The sequence below is a fragment of the Globicephala melas genome, chromosome X, assembly GCF_963455315.2.
Source record: "Globicephala melas chromosome X, mGloMel1.2, whole genome shotgun sequence".
Taxonomy (NCBI): domain Eukaryota; kingdom Metazoa; phylum Chordata; class Mammalia; order Artiodactyla; family Delphinidae; genus Globicephala; species Globicephala melas.
The window spans coordinates 26,496,645-26,514,082 of record NC_083335.1 but is presented as its reverse complement, the minus strand read 5'-3'; the positions used below and the strand labels follow the sequence as shown (position 1 = coordinate 26,514,082).

Below are 17,438 nucleotides of genomic sequence, written 5' to 3'. Positions count from 1 at the left end.
AATTGCATAGTATGTAAAAGGTAACAAATGATATGTAAAAAAGGAAAAAGAGCAGGGTGAGTGTGGAATTAGTAGTGTGTGTGGTGGCATTGGTGGGCAAGTTGAAATTTTAAATAGAATAGCTATGGTAAGCTTCACTGAGAAGGTGGTGTTTGAGCAAAGACTAATGTTTTAATTTGTGGTGTTCATTTTTAAAAGAGGACAAAACTAAAACACTGAACAACAACACTGTGTTAAGTTGGGGGAGAGGTGATCAGTATTAAAGTGTTTTAACATCTTTATATTAATTGGGAGGAAAATTTAGATATTTTTGACTTTGTTAAGCATATATGCTAACATATCAAGGGTAATCAGTAAAAGAAAAGAAACAGAATATATAACTTCCAAATAAGTAGTGGGGAAAATGGAATAAAAAAATAAACAAAACTCAATATATATTTTTTAAAGCTGAGAAAGAAGAAAAAGCAAAGAAAATTAGAAGAGATAAAGAGCAACCAGTAAGATGTTAGAAACAAATGCAAATGGATATAATCTTCCAGTTAAAGGACAGAAATTATCTTCAACTATACCTCAATAAAAAAATAAATGTGTATTATGAAAAAAATGACAGAAACTGTCAGATTAGGGGAAAGATGAGAAAATCCATCTAATATGGAAGAGACACACCTAAAATATAAGAAAAGGCTGTTAAGCAATGAAGAGATATACCAAGCAAATACTAGACAAAAGTCAGGGTAGTTATTTTAAGACAAAATATTAAAACTGACTCAAGAAATAGAAAATCTGAAAAAAACTATTAAAAGATTGAATCAATAATCAAAAAATTCCCCATAAAAGAAAGCCCAGGACCAGATAGCTTCATGAATTCTAGTAAGTATTTAAAGAATTAACACCAATCCTTCTCAACTTAAATCTAGACTAGTTTCATACTGACTTTATGAAACTACTTGATTCTGAGGATTTGGATGAAACAATGTTTCTACTTGTGCTTGATTTTTCTAAAATAGAACATTTAAGAATAAATACTCACCTTGAGGATTCCTGGGAATCATCTGTTACCATACCTTCCCCTCCACATTCCTACAGCATTACTATCAAACCACCACAAAAATTAAAGAGAAACTTAAAAAATAACAAAATTGACAACTGTGAATTCATTAAAGAAATCATTAGGAAGAAGATGTTAAGTTCTGTGGTTTTATAATATTCTTACAATATTTGAATTTTAAAGATCTTCTCCAGAAACTTTTTTTAAATAAAAGTTTTATTGGAGAAAAATAGAACCACCACGTACACAGGGAAAAGAGCACAAAAATTCAACTGATACAGAACTGAAAGTCACAATTATCCAATGTTGTTTGCGATTACTTTTCAATTTCTTAAACAGCTCCCCTCAATTTGTTTAATAGTCTCACCAATTTTTTCAGCTGAAATAGCATCAAGTTTTCAAAAAATTAAGAGCCTCAGGGAAGGGACCAGCTTTCAAGATAACAAAGGTAACACCAAGAGTCTCCTAATGGTACCAATTCTACCTAAAAATTCCTTAAGAGTAATTATCGAGTCTGGTGGAACAGTCTACGTATCTCACAGACCATCAGGGATGAGTTAGAACACTGACTTAGATGGTCCAGTATGGAGAGAGGGCAAAAAAATAGCTGCATTTCCTTGTCAGATAAGCTCAGTTAAGGAAACCAGGGAGGCTCTAAGAAAATACAGGCAGGGCTTCCCTGGTGGCGCAGTGGTTGAAGAGTCCGCCTGCCGATGCAGGGGACACGGGTTCGTGCCCCGGTCCGGGAAGATCCCACATGCTGCGGAGCGGCTGGGCCCGTGAGCCATGGCCGCTGAGCCTGCGCGTCCGGAGCCTGTGCTCCGCAACGGGAGAGGCCACAACAGTGAGAGCCCACGTACCGAAAAAGAAAAAAAGAAAGAAAGAAAGAAAAGAAAATACAGGCAATGGCTGCTCAAAAATAGTTAGGAAGGCATTCTAAATACCACATACTGTGGACAACAGTGTGTAAGTTTGATGTAGTTATAAAGAAAACAGGCAACTTTAAAAAGAATAGCTGGTCACAGGTCTTTGAGAACTCAAGAAAACAATCAATAGCAAACACAAGAGCCAAAAGTCTCAGTTGAGGGTTAGGACCTAGGTATTCTTCTTAATGGTTCCAAATAGTCAAGGAAATACACTGCTGCAAAAAAGCATTAAAGCAGGCTTCCCTGGTGGCGCAGTGGTTGAGAGTCCACCTGCCGATGCAGGGGACGCAGGTTCGTGCCCCGGTCCGGGAGGGTCCCGCATGCCGCAGAGTGGCTGGGCCCGTGGGCCATGGCCGCTGAGCCTGCGCGTCCGGAGCCTGTGCTCCGCGACGGGAGAGACCATGGCGGTGAAAAAGCATTAAAGCAGTTCTGATTTTTTTAAAAATCAAAACAAAATTTCTGCTTTTCCTCCAAGATCAATTCCCTTCAAAGCTTCAAGGAAAAACAAACAAGGAAGCAAAACAGAACCCCAAACACCAAAACAAAAAACCACTGATGGTAAAAGAGAAGACTTTTACTCACATTATCAATTTGAAAAACAATACTTCTGCTATTTTCTATGTATGAACAATCCTAGGACATTCCCCTGAAAGGTAGGTGTCCAGTGGCTATGAGAACTCTTTATCTTCAAGCAATTTTGAAAGGAATAAGATCAGCATAATACAGAATTTGAAATTCCCAACTAGGGGGTGTATGGGGGAAATGAGGAAGGATCTAGTTCTATCTAGGGCTTTAGGAAGTTAAAATAAGGATGAAAGGAAATGCTTATATGCCAACAAAAAGGAGAGTTGAGGTGCTTCCAAAAAAAAAACTTTGGTAGAGAAAATAGGAATGCTAAATCCCAGGAAGCCTGTAACAATCTACAATTGGTCCAAGTTAAAGACAAAACTGTCCAAACAACATTAAAGTCTAAAGGAAGTTGAAAACTAGTTTATGAATTTTTGCTCTTGTAAAAAGTTACACAACACGTGGGTTTTGGTCTCTTTTGCGATGTTCATATTATATTCATTTTTAATATGAAGAAAGAGTTGGATTTTTCTCTCCTACCATGTTCTTCTAGTACAACTGACCAGCAATTTTCTATTTCAGCTATTTTTATAAGTACCTGTTAATCAGCACAGTAAACTCAGGGCTGAACCATATACACACATCCCATGGGAACATTTTAGGATGTGTGTATACAAGACTATGTAAGCAACTGTCCCTCTGCTTGAAAACTTGTTTCCAAATAAAATTTTTAAAAACATCCCTTTCAGTGTAACAGAACATTACTTAGTAAAATATCAATAGCTATGACAACTTATTTTTCTCTTCAAGGGAAATCACAAAACAGGTGAACAACCAAGTCCAGGGTGGTTTTTCTATTTGATAAATACATCCAGAACTCTGTACAGTAAATAAAGTTTGCATGCAGTTTAAGTATCTTTAAATGACATTTTAAGCAAATAAACCTTTTGCTTCATAATTAATGGTGTATAAGAACCCCCCTCCTCTTTTTTTTAATAGCCATAGGGACCTCTTCCCCAGTTCCAAATAGGAATCATGAAGACCAGGTACTTTCTTAAGAGTTTTCTGCACATCATACTAAATAACATGCAAAGAGTTCAACAACATTCTTCTTAAAGGTAAGTATTACTCTTTAAATGGGCATGTTAACCACTGAAAAGTCACTCAACTATTTCCATTACACTGCTTCATTTGGTCATTGGTAGTATAAAAGAAGTCAAATAATAACAGGTTAGTTTATCCACTGGTTACTGTTTATGACACCAAATGCTCCAAGGCCAACATTTTATGCAATATAATTGTACTGGTTTGGATTTTCTTTATCTCTTTCCATGTAGTCCCGGTCAATTAAGGATTCTATTCTCTTCTTAAGATCAGCAGGCTGTAAGAGAAGGCAAATTTTCAGTGCAAAGCTCATAATCACTAGCTCAAGCCCATTTACCAATACCCCAAAAGAACAGTTTTGGCTCATTGATTTAATGTATTTAATCTCCTTAATATTTTTTAATTTTTATTTTTTAAATCTCCTTGATTTTTTAAAGAGGAAAGTATAATGAAAATAAACCAGGTTAAAAGATGTTTTTACACTATACATACACTGTCACATCTTATATTATTTATTTACCTGTTTATCTATTTATCTACCTATCTATCTATCTATATCTATCTATCTGGCTGTGCTGGGTCTTAGTTGCGGCAGCATGAGGGGTCTTTGTTGCTGAGTGCAGGATCTTTAGTTGTGGCATGTGGGATCTAGTTCCGTCACCAGGGATTGAACCCAGGCCCCCTGCACTGGGAGCGGGGAGTCTTAGCCACTGGACCACCAGGGAAGTCCCCTGTCATACTGTTATACTTTACTTTTCTATTTTAAAGAGGTCTTCTAAGAACCAGCTATTCTCTGCACAAATACAAAAGACTACCATAACTTCACAAAAGGAACACAGTATAGTTTAAGGAAACAGAATGCTATTTAGTTTTGCCAAGATAGTTTGAGAAAATAAGTAGACCCTAAATTTGGACAAAAGCTGGTTCTCAAAGTCAGGTTGCATATTTATAAATTAAATAAAAAATGTACTATGGAAATCACTATTTACAAGAATACTACAACAAATGGTTTGATAAGTGAAGTATCATCTAATTCAGATCTTCGTATTTCAGGTTTAAGGTTTAACTGTTACCTGCTATAAATGATTTGAATTTTTGAATCCTATTTGTTGAAAAATCATTGAGAAAGATTATAGCTTATTCTCATGATTGCATTCTTAGCTCTTGGGTAACAAAATTCCACTGTCTTTTGTATCTAGCCTATAAAGACAATATAATCTTGCTTGCTAACAGTTTTTTAGATTGTGTAAAATGGCTACTTGATCAAGAAAGGTAAAAAGGGAAAGTAGTTTGATGGGGCAGCCAAAATTTCACCGAAGTTTGAATTCCAAGATTTGAAAATCAAAATGACTTTCTCTTAATTATGGTGAAAGACCTAGAATATCAGCACAATATTTATTACAGTGATCCTCTACCTTCCCTAGCTAGCTAGCATTAGTGATCTCTCTGGCTAGAGGTCAAATGATTGTTAAGGCAGAACATGAGGGTGAGAGTGTGGTAATGAGAAGGCAGTATTAGGTTTGGAGGAGAGAGAAAGCCTACCTTATTAGCAGTGACAGCTAATGAGCACTTACGTGCCAGGCCCAGTGCTAAGTTTTACATATATTATCTCATTTAAGCTCCACAATAATCCTAAGAGATAAGTACTATTATCATCTCCATTTTACAAAAGAGGAAACAAGCTCAAGAGGTGAAATAACTTACCTAGGCCCAAAGCTCATGAGAACCCTAACAGCCAAGAGTCTATCCAAACTTTACGAAGTGTTTATCATCATAAGAGTTTGGGAATCTTCTAAAACATGAGATACAGTCCAGTACAACACCACATTGTCTAAGGCGCTTTATTACTGGGCATTTATAATGGAACATGTCCATGTGACGACTAATTTGTTTGCCAGAACTACCGCTAAGCTTTAAAAAAGATGCCTAATGATTACTAGTTATCTGTATAGTTTTTAATGGACACTTACACAAGCTAACTAAATAGATTTAACTTAATTAAAATAACCAAATCTGTCAAATAGCTAGGTATTTCAAGGAGAAAAAGGAAACAAAAATAACAAAGAAGCTCAAAAAAATAACGTGAATAAACTTGAAAATTTCAAAGACTCACTTAGCAGCTAAACTTTCAGGTATAGGAGCTTTTATAAATTGTTTTCCCCTTTTGTCACAGATGCCCACATATGCCAACAAAGGTTTTTCTGGAATCATATATATGAGCATAAGAAATGAAAACTTTTGTCCCTCCAAATGGTCTTGAGGTTTTATTCTATGTTTGTAAGACTTGTGTCTGAAAAATCTAATTTTTATATATAATAAACTCAATATTTTTTATATATAAGCAGCTCAATAATAAAATACAGAAGTACCTACCTTTACTGGAAATTTCAACTGGTTGTACACTTCTGAAACAAGGAGATTGTGGCTAAGTGTCTTTCTCATCTTCATAATTCGAACAATTGCAGCATCAATTTGATACTGTCTGTCTTGAAATACTCTTTCTGTGGTGCTTGCTTGTTCCTCAACCTAACAAAAAAGTTTTAAACTTAGGAACTGTACCTGAAGTGAAACTTGATTACTTATACAAATTGTACATTTTAGGGACATGACACAGTTAATGCTTTAAATATGCTGAACTATCAAAAGAAACCTTATAAATACTGACAAGGACAGAAAAAACCCTATAAACGTAACTCCTATCTGGCCTAATGTCCTGTATCAATGAAGTAACACCAATATTAGTTAATAGAAAAATACCATCTTTGAGCTGCTTTTCTAGAAAGAGAAACAGCTGATGCAGAATTTATCATTTTCTTTTACTCTCTTCTCAAAATCTTAATGTGTCACAAGAGGTTATTGACCAGATTTCTGTACGACATTAGTTTATCTGTAAAAGTGACCGATTCTGACATCTGACTCAAAGTATGATACTAACCAGCTAAGCTAACCAGTAGTCAAACTTTTTTTTTAACATTTTATTTTATTGTATTTTATTTTTTTGGCTGCCTTGCATTTTCGTTGCTGTGCAGGCTTTCTGTAGTTGTGGCGAACGGGGGCTGCTCTTTGTTGTGGTGTGTGGGATTCTCATTGCAGTGGCTTCTCTTGTTGCAGAGCATGGGCTCTAGGAGCGCAGGCTTCAGTAGTTGCGGCTCGCGGGCTCTACAGCACAGGCTCAGTAGTTGTGGTGCGCAGGCTTAGTTGCTCCGCGGCATGTGGGATCTTCCCGGACCAGGGATCGAACCCGTGTCCCCTGCATTGGCAAGCGGATTCTTAACCACTGTGCCACCAGGGAAGTTCCAAATTATTTTTCATTAATTTTTATTTTGTAATATATAAATCAGAAACGCACAGTTTAAAAAAAGTCAGTTAACCAATTCTAATGCTAAAGCAAGAATGTTCCTCTTTAGCACCTAAATTAAAAGAGTAGTTTGGGCTTTTCTTTTTTGTTGCCTCATCACTCGGCATGCGGGATCTTTATTCCCCTGATCGAACCTGTGCCCTCTGCAGTGGAAGCGCAGTCTTAACCACTGGATTGCCAGGGAAGTCCCTAGTTTCGGCTTTTTGCAGTTAGTTTCTTTCTGATACAGCACACGTTTTAAAATAACACAGTAATCTAAGGGAATATCACGCCTTTGATGTGAATGTTAACGAGACGGGAACTTGTTTGCGACCCTGACTTCTATCCCTATTATAAAACTTTTTCTCAAGTACTGCATTAAACCTTGTTGGAATTGAAACCAACTGGTTTCAGGAAATGCTGCAGTTGTTGGTTTCCTTAATAAAAATCTCTTACAAATTCAAATGGCAAAAACAAACAAAATATTCACTGTTGATCAAAGAAACACTAACTAAACCTTCCAATTTTTCACCAAGCAAGCTGGCAAAGATTAAAAAAAGAAAATATAATCTTTAGTGCTGGCAAGGGCACAGTAAGACAGGCACTCACATTAGACAGTGTAAATTGGTCCAATCTTTCTAGAACACAAAATGGCATAACGTATTCAGACTCTTAAAATGTTCACACTCTTTAACCCAAAAAATCTACTTCCATGGTAAATTCGTAAGGAAAGGATCAGAGAGATTAAGATTTAGGTACAGAGATGTATCTTGCTGTTTTATTTACAATACTAAGAAGTTATGAATTTAAGTGCCCAGCAATGGACATTGGTTGGATAAATTATTATAGCTGTGTAAAAGAATATTGTGTGGCCATGTGCCATTTTATAAGGATGCTTAATGGCATGGAAAAATTCTAAAGACTTGGGGCTTCCCTGGTAGCACAGTGGTTAAGAATCTGCCTGCCAATGCAGGGGACACAGGTTCGAGCCCTGGTCTGGGAAGATCCCACATGCCGCGGAGCAACTAAGCCCACGCGCCACAACTACTGAGCCTGTGCTCTAGAGCCCGCGAGCCACAACTACTGAGCCTGTGTGCTACAACTACTGAATCTCGCATGCCTAGAGCCCGTGCTCCGCAACAAGAGAAGCCACCGCAATGAGAAGTCTGTGCACCGCAACGAAGAGTAGCCCCCATTCACTGCAACTAGAGAATGCCTGCGAGCAGCAACGAAGATCCAATGCAGCCTAAAATAAATAAAATAAATAAATTTTAAAAATTCTAAAGTCTTAATTTAAACACACAAAAAGCAGGATATAAAACTATCAGGCCCAATTGTGTACACCCCTGCCCCCTCAAAATCTGCAAAATCAAATACTGAAATACACTGAGCTAGATATAGGCATAGATAATGTTAATGTTAGTGGTAGTATTCTAGGCTAAAACCTTCTTTATAAATATTTATTATGAACATATATAATTCCAGTACATTAGAATGAGGAGAATGCAAAAGAAATACCGTTTCTTTCATCTGAATTTGATTGATCTTTATCCTGAAAAGTTTGTGCTTGAAATCATCGTTACAAATGAACTTGTCACCATCTTCAATATCTTTACCCTTTGGATTTTTCGCCAGAACTCTAGCTTTGCCACAAGCCAATGACTGCAGTGTTCTTCTTAACTCCCCATCCTCTGAAGAAGAAAGAGTGGCTTAGTTATTTGTTACTAACTCATCAACACGCACAGCTACATTCAACCTCAATCTAGCTTCTACCCCACCCGTCTAATAAAACTGTTTCCTTTTTTCCCCAAGATCATGAACAACTTCCTCTTTGTCCTATCCAATGGCTTTTTTCCTGGTCGTCCTCTAAAGGCTTCAGTTATCATTCCGAGTGAATAACCACCACATCTTCAGAAATGACATCTCATTTTCCCCAGTCCTACATTTAAAGGATACCTCCAGCTGGCTCTTTTACTATCATCAATTTTAGTATGTCCAACGTTTTATTCATCATCTTCCCCATAAAACTGTTTTCTTTCCAATTGTTAGTTATGAATCTACCAACCTCCTCTGTTGAGAAACCCTGGAATCATCTTTTAACTCTTCCCTCTCCTGCATCCTCCACGTATCTAGTAGTTGCTTCCTTAGAGATGCTTCATCTCTTCTCATTGGCCTCATTCTAGTCTAAGCTCGTTATCACTTTACGCCTGAATTACCCCATTAGCTTCTGGACTGGAATCTCTTCATCCTTCAAGCTGCCCTACTATCTACTGATTATAGGCAAGCTGCCCAAATAAGTCACTTCCAATATGTCACACACTTGAGATCCTACAATGTATGTTTCACTTGCTAGATCTGTAAGGCTCTCCATAGCTTACCTATCTAACTTTGTATCTCACTACTCCATGCTGCAGTTAAACTTTTTATGACTCCTGCCCACACTGTGCTGATTCCTTCCTCCACGCCTTTTCTCATGGTATTTCCTCTTGCAAAATATGCCTTCTCCCTAACTTAAATCTGAAGGCCCAGCCCAAGTCCTACCTCCTTCATGAAGGCTTTCCCAATTGTGCCAGTCCAGAGTTATCTCTTGCTTCACTGAACTCCTAACACACTCTGTCAGCACCACAGATTGGTACTTATTGGTTGTGAAATTGTCATTTCTCCCTTTCCCCATGGTTGTAAGTGCTGAGGAGGGGGATTATCCCTTTATAGTCCCCCAGAGCTCTTAACCAAGTGGAGTGTACATAGTGGACACCGAAAAATGCATGCTAATCAAACGATTCAACACAAACCTATTCCGGTAGCCTGCTTGATCTCTTCTAAACTGAACTCTTCTCCCTCATTAAACATTAGCAGCACCAGTGTTTGAAAAAGAGAGACCTGGAGTTCCTTTTTACCCTGTTGGAGAAACAACAGTGTTTAGCCATCATTTTTTTAAAAACTGCATGAAAATTAATCGAATAACTAATCTCTTACTGGAAAAGCATTTTTCAATTAGTGGATTTAGAAACTCGGATTAACATTATCCAGAAAGGCCAGTATGTTCAGTGTAGGGTTTAGGTGTGATCCTACCTAAAACAGGAGGAAGGATTGGGTGACCTTTCTACAGGTCTTTTTTTAAGCCTTATAATTAAAACAACAAAGTAATGAAAATTAATAACTCGGTTTTATGCGTCATTACAGATATTTATCATGAGCAACAAGAAATCACTATTTCAATGCATTTTCAACTCTTCTGATTCAGATTAGTCATGAAAAGCTGTAGGATTTTTTGAAATTGATATAAGAACTGTTCCCCTTAACGCCCACTCTATTCTCTAGCTCCCAGCAACAAGAAAAGAAGTTTCCTGTCAAGAAGTGGCAGCGTGGGGGCTTCCCTGGTGGCGCAGTGGTTGAGAATCCGCCTGCCAATGCCGGAGACACGGGTTCGAGCCCTGATCTGGGAAGATCCCACATGCCGCGGAGCAACTGGCCCCATGTGCCACAACTACTGAGCCTGCGCTCTAGAGCCTGTGCTCCGCCACAAGAGAGGCCACGATAGTGAGTGGCCCCCGCTCGCCGCAACTATAGAGAGCCCTCGCACAGAAACGAAGAGCCAACACAGCCATAGATAAATAAATTAATAAATAAAATTTTAAAAAAAGAAGAGGCAGCATGAATTTTGCATCCACAGGTGGGGAAAGGGTGTGGGAGAAAAGGGTTATTGGTTTTGGTTTTGCAGCAGGGCCCAATCAACAGTGGAAAAGACCACATTCTTATAATATACACAGGGCTGTGACAAGCTATCACTATCTCATGCAGATATTCAGGACAAATTTATAAAACACCTTAAACCTTCAAATTAAGAGGGATGACCTTAATATCAAAGATGAAGGTGAAAACTAAGTTTGGGGAACATCCACTTACCTCTTTAAATTCTGCCTTTAGCACACAGTGTCCTAGGGTTGACTGCCACTGAAGTTTCCTGCCACTATGTTTGCCTAGGTAAAAGGTCTTGAAAATCTCCTGAAGTTTTACCATCTACAATAAATAAAACAAAACTTTATTTAAGCTCTGTATCCAATATCACGTTCACCACTTTTTATATTTATCTGGTGTAAAAATTTCTGGAAGTTTTAAAGACTATACAGAGCAGGTCCACTGATCACTTTGATGTAAGGTAATAACCACCAAATCTAATGGCATTAATCAGTCTTTACACTCTCTGATCTGTCTGCAACAATTTATCATCCCCTCTTTTGAAACATTCATCTCCAATGTCTTCTGTGTCTCTGCAACATGCTGGTTCCTTTATCTCATCATTGCTTCTTCATTGGATTCCCTCACAGGTACCTCTTCCTACCACCTACCAAATGTGAGCCTTTTTCAAAGTTCTGCCTTAGGCCTGTTCTTCCTGTTTCCACATTCTCCCTCTTAATGAGGGAGATCTGCTCCCTGGGCTTCCATGATTATCTCCATGGAGGACTCTCAGTATCTATCTCTCTAGCCTTAACCCTTTTCTAAGCTTCAGTCCTGGGTTAAGACATTTCCCCAGGAGTTAGGTTGGATTTACTCAAGCATCCATCACTCAGCAGTCCAACCCCCAGGTGATATACGGACAAGAATTTTTGAGAGCTGGGCAGAGTGATGGGTACAATCTGGGGAACTGAAAGAAGAGTCAAGCAAATTGGCCCTGAACTCAGAAACTTGGCATCTTTAGCTATGCTCTAATGATATAAGTACAAGAGTAATATAAATAAAAGAGTAAAGTATTAAAAACAGTTGACATTTGGTGGTGGCGTGCTTACTGACAACAAACTTTTAAAAAACTACATATTTTTCAATGATAAGCAAAATAGAAATGTCATGTATTTCTATGCTTATAACTCAAGTCCTAAACAGCAACTCTTACCTCTGGTGGTAAATGAACTTCCATAGGCACATATGTTGGCCAATAACCCATCGTCAGGATATTCACAGTTAATTCAATATTCCCAGGTACATTCTGGTTCTGCATATACTACAATAAGATCAACACACACACTGAGATCTTAAAAAATAAAAGTGCATACATTTCATGCCATAATAATGACCCATTTAAGAAGTTCCCCATTACAAAACTACATGTGAATACTGACGATCTTTAAAATAAAAGGCAACTATTAAAAGGACTATAAATGAAGCCTATATTAAGTGCACTAGAAAAGTACACTGGGTAACATTTTGCTACAATGGCACACAAAGATCACGTGACTCTGTTAGAGGCATTAACGACTTAAATAAATAATTTCTCACATATGACTGGGCTGTTACAGGATTTCTTCTCCATTCCTTTCCCCATACCACCTGCAGTCCCCATCTCTGGAGACCCCTGTGTGGCTTAGAAAACCTGGCAGCAACCCCCATTCCTCACCCCACCAGCCAGCCCAAGTCTCTGGTTTTTCATCTGCTCCACTGCCTGTTTGCAGGGGGTGGCCTGAAATGGGGAAGGAAGAAGGGGAAAGGGCAAAGCAAATAAACCCTATTCTGTAGCTACTACAGGGCCCATGATCCTACTGACCCTGATCTTTCTCGAGTCTTCCACTCTCATTTCCCACCATAGCAATATAGTGGTAAAGAAGTCATTATTAAAACCCTAGGAGAGGAAAATCTACTTTGCTATCACTATTACCTATAATCTCAAAAATTTAAAACCAGCTTCTACCAACATCTGCAAAACTATGGATCTAGCTTTTCATTCCCAATGTCCCTAAAGGCCTTATACAACCACTCTATCACTTCTCCTCCCTCCCCATCACCAGCTTTGAATATGCAAACTCACCAACAGCGATGAGATGCTAGAAGCCCTGTTCTCACTAGCTACAGCTTTTCTTGTCCTTACTTCTGTTCAATACATTTTATTTCTATTTTTGTGTTATCTTGGGTGTATACTGAGAATAAATTTTGAAGTAGGTCAAATATACTTACATTTCATTCGTGATTTTTTTCCTCTACTGTGACTATCATCTAAGTTGCTATGAATTATTTATAACAAATACATGTTTCTATTTATCCTCTTCAGTACAAACCAAAGTAAGGAGATAACTAAATACATTTAAGTTGGAGGAATTAAGTAAGAGTTTAACTCACTTTTACCTGTTTGAACTGAATCATGATGTCTTTAGAAAGTTCCATGTCTTTAAACATTCCTTCAAGTTTGCTGGTGAAAGCAGCTCCACATTCTATTAAAGATGTTTGTACATTTACAGTATTTTAAAGTGGTAAAAACACAGAATTTAGAATTGAAAACATGAAATATAAAACTTACTTTAGCATGAAATATGATCTGTAACTATTCATAAGAACAAAAAATCCTTACCCCAAAGTGTATGCCCCACTAATTCAGAGTCAAATCTTTAATCCTGTAGTAACCTTATCTACTACTTAGGCATAAGATAAATGGGAAACTTTTATACAAATAATAAAAGAACAATGCTTTATTTAAAAAAAAAATCACAACAGCTCTGGATATGTAAATAGGTTGGAAACCTAATGAGCTTACTCAATTTACGTTTTTATCATACGAACATACAATGATTAACAAAAGAGGCAACTGACTGAAAGAGTTTTAAAAACTAAGCTAACATTTTCTCTCAGAAATCAAAGAAGAAAAGGAACAGAAAGAATGACAAACATACCATGTTTAAGTTTGGACAGCATTGATTTTTCAGCATCCACAGATGCACTCTTCCCAACTAACAGGCGCTTGGCTAAATCTTTCTTATAGAAGGCTTCAAAAACATCCTTGCCTATGTTAAATAATAAAACACAACTCTCATAATACTCCAATATAAGGTTTTGACAAAATTGACTCAAAGTGCTTAATAAATCGCACCATTACTCCAAGTTATTTAAATTTATAGATTTTATCCAAGTTTGCTAAATGCAAGAAACATTAGAGGTAGGTTTTTGTGCCAAACCTTTCAAAAGTTCTTTGCTGTAAAGAATTAAGACTGAATTAACTTTTCTTTAGAAAAGCTTTAGTCAACTAGTAGCTTTAGCATCAATATTCTAGAGATTAAAACAAGTAGCAAAATTCAAGGCTCTTAATAGTGGAAAAGTCAAAGCACAAGGCAATTAAGTAACATTCCTCAAGTACCCCAATAAATTAAATGCAAGGAATGTAACAGAATTTTAAATAGCTAACCCCCAAATAAATATACCTTCTAGGTTGGTTATACTCGCTAGTTTCTCTGTTGAGTGCTTTGTTTTAAAAGAAAAATATTAAAACAAAAATACATACCATAGATAAATCTAAATATAATCATAATCTTATCCAACATTTTCTCAAGTTCTTCATCTGTAGCTTCTTTGTTGCCTGCGCGAAGCTTTGAATCTACATACTTAGCTAAAATGGGGGGAAAGTTTGTTGTTTAGTGATCATGTATCCATAAGGTACTGGTCACTATAAATACCAAATAGGAGTATGATACACTGACTTTTTCAATGTTTCACATGTATACATGCATTTTTAAAACAGTCTCCAAAGTCAGGGAGACCAAGTGACTTGTTCAATGTCACAGAGCTAAAAAATACAAGAGTCTCAACTCAAACCCAAGTCTTCTGGCTCCACATCTAATGTACTTTCTACCATACTGATGCTTACTAAAAATGGGATATGCGGGATATGGGTACCCCGGGGGCAGGGGGTGTATACAGCCCTGTGCTGGGGTCATCAAAGCCATTGAAAGACATGGCACATCTTCTGGAGTATTCATTTTACACTGATGGTAGGCAATCTTAAACCCTTTTCTATTAAAACAAACCAGATACATTACAGAGTAGGAGGCAAATTTTGCAAAAATTTTAAGGGTAAGTAGTAAATCAACAAAATTTCATCCTTTTGGGACTTCCCTGGTGGCGCAGTGGTTAAGAATCCACCTGCCAATGCAGGGAACACGGGTTCGATCCCTGGTCCGGGAAGATCCCACACGCCACAGAGCCACTAAGCCCGTGTGCCACAACTACTGAGCCTGCGCTCTAGAGCCCGTGAGCCACAACTACTGAGCCGACGTGCCACAACTACTGAAGCCCGCGCGCCTAGAGCCCATGCTCCACAACAAGAGAAGCCACCACAATGAGAAGCCCGCGCACAACAACGAAGAGTAACCCCCGCTCGCCACAACTAGAGAAAGCCCGCGCGCAACAACGAAAACCCAACGTAGTCAAAAATTAAAAAAAAAAAAAAATTTCATCCTTTTGGCGAAGGACCTTCTCAGCTACCTCCTCCTCGACATTAAGTGGTACCCAGGTGGGAAAAACTGAGAACTGAAGTATACCACACCTTTTACTCTAAATGGGCCCAGATTATTAGGTTTATTTTCATCCTGGACATTCTACCTTTCTCACTGGCAACTGTAATTTTGTGCTACCCTTTCCTGGAGCCCTATGTGTGGGCCTCAAGAAATGGCACCCTGCCTCACCTCTAAATTGCAGGAGGCTTGTAAAACAGCTATCAAGCTTTTTATAAATAAAAGTAAGTAGGGTCTTACAAAGAAAGACCATGTTTGACATGTGGGTTTTGAGATATTCTTTAGCATGAAGGACTTATTCCTTGCATCCAGCTTCTTAGAAACCACCAAGTATGCAACTCCAAATAAATTAGGTGTTAATATACAAAACCTTGTCAAAATTTCAGGTTAACTGGAACTTTATGAGTAAAAGAAGAACATTAAAGAACCGGGAAAAGGGACTAGAGAAATACCTATAAGTTCAGCAGGTTTGTTTGGTCTTTTGTTAATGAATGTTTCAAATGCTTCTTTCATGGCGTTGATAAATTTTTCATTCTTCAGGAAACAGATATCAATTATATGGTCAACCTTATCTTTAAAATCCAGCAATTCTTGAACCATGGTTTTATCCTTTTCAGGATTAATTACAATAGTGCTACCAAATGCCTAAAGAAACAAAAATGACTTTCTATTAGAATTTAATTATCTACAATGAAAACAATCCCCCAAATCATATTTTAAGTAGATACACATACTTTAAAATCTCAAAAAATTAAGATAAACCTGGCTTTGAAGTCAATAAAATAAAAAAATAAAGTTATAAAAACATCCAGACTGATGCCATTCATCTATAGTCATAAAATAAGTAATGGCCACTGGCTATGTAATATCATAATGGGGCATTATTGTAGAAGTCTCTAGGGTCTTTTTCCTACTTTTAAAAAAGTCGGGTTGAATTTTTAAAAAACAGCAATCTGCCTTCAGTGTAAGATCAAAGAAAGGAAAGAAATTTGGATCCAAAAAAAGCCCTCTTCCTTTTTCCACATTCACTGCTATAATTATTGGAGCTAGAAATCACATCAGACATCAAGAAGAGAACTGTTTTATTGCTAATTTGCCACACAGCTATCATTCTCAGGTTGACTGTTCCCAAAATGCCCATTACTTAAAAAAAAAAAGGATCTAACAAATAAGAAATTCTTGCTGATATGTACTCTAGATGTATAGATTATAAGCCATGAGAGAGAAAAAAACAGGTTAATGTTAATACCTTAATGTATTCAATCCATTGCTGCAAGAGAACCTGAACGCCACCTCGAACTCTACTGAAGAGCTGATACAGGAGAGATAAATCTTGAATTCGGTTTTCATCAAGGAGGCTATTTAAACCTGAATTTTGAAACATTTGGTATTAAAAAAGTGAACAAAAATGTCAGATATTTTAATGAAAAATAAGTTATTGTGATACTGGTCTGAACTATGACTAGTCTGTGATTTTAATACAGAGATGTGCTTTGAATTAAACTCAAAGAAACAATCACCTTTCCAAGTGAAAACTAACTATAGGGAACTTTATATAAAAACAAAAATTGTGTAATGGTTTGTATCATTTAGCATAGTAGATGAGATGTATAAACCAACTTATAAAAATTGGTTTATATAAATACACATTATAAATACATCATATGTGCAATAGCCACATTATATTTGCATTAGTATACACATATATATATTTCAGAGTATTGGATATGGCCTGTGGTATATCAAAAAACATGCATCAATAGGCCAAGTTTAAATGAAGTTCTAAAGTATTTGATTTTCAGAATGAAATAAAAGTGTAACTGCATTAATGTACTAAAATACCTTAAACAAAAGAAAAGATGGCTGGAGAGAAAGGTAAGACTTTTTTGCCTATTTGTAGCATTGTCAAAGTAAAATTCAGGGTATACTCATAGATCACTTAGGATTAATAGAAATGCTTGGTTTTATATGCTAGAAACAAAAACATTTCAGTGCAAAAAGGAATGCATTTCCTTATTACTTCAGTCTTAAAAATTAAATCAAGAATTCCCCAATTCCCACTGTTTCTTTACTGGAGTTGGTAGTCTCCTCTCATCTCACTCCCTGTATCTTTAAGTTAAGGAAACAGGCACCTCCTGAAAGTTTACTGTGATGAATAGGGAAAAGGGGTTGTGTCCCTCCTCAGA

At 37.1% G+C, this 17,438-nt stretch overlaps 1 protein-coding gene across 3 annotated transcripts in view; it reads right to left on the bottom strand.

Moving 5' to 3' along the window:
- Positions 1-2,820: 2,820 nt before the first annotated feature.
- CUL4B (cullin 4B) overlaps positions 2,821-17,438 on the bottom strand; it is a 32,963-nt gene continuing 18,345 nt past the window's right edge. For 2 of the 3 annotated variants that reach the window (XM_030844929.3, XM_060292487.1), the window contains 11 exons: positions 16,502-16,620; positions 15,705-15,897; positions 14,244-14,348; positions 13,639-13,749; positions 13,097-13,182; positions 11,874-11,981; positions 10,889-11,002; positions 9,775-9,880; positions 8,501-8,673; positions 6,019-6,171; positions 2,821-3,922 (listed from right to left, as the gene is read on the bottom strand). In XM_030844929.3, coding sequence (XP_030700789.1) covers positions 3,827-3,922; positions 6,019-6,171; positions 8,501-8,673; positions 9,775-9,880; positions 10,889-11,002; positions 11,874-11,981; positions 13,097-13,182; positions 13,639-13,749; positions 14,244-14,348; positions 15,705-15,897; positions 16,502-16,620 — 1,364 coding nt within the window. In that variant the 3' untranslated portion in view covers positions 2,821-3,826. Of the gene's footprint in view, positions 3,923-6,018; positions 6,172-8,500; positions 8,674-9,774; positions 9,881-10,888; positions 11,003-11,873; positions 11,982-13,090; positions 13,183-13,638; positions 13,750-14,243; positions 14,349-15,704; positions 15,898-16,501; positions 16,621-17,438 lie in introns of all 3 variants that reach the window. The other variant, XM_030844928.2, reaches the window with a different exon arrangement.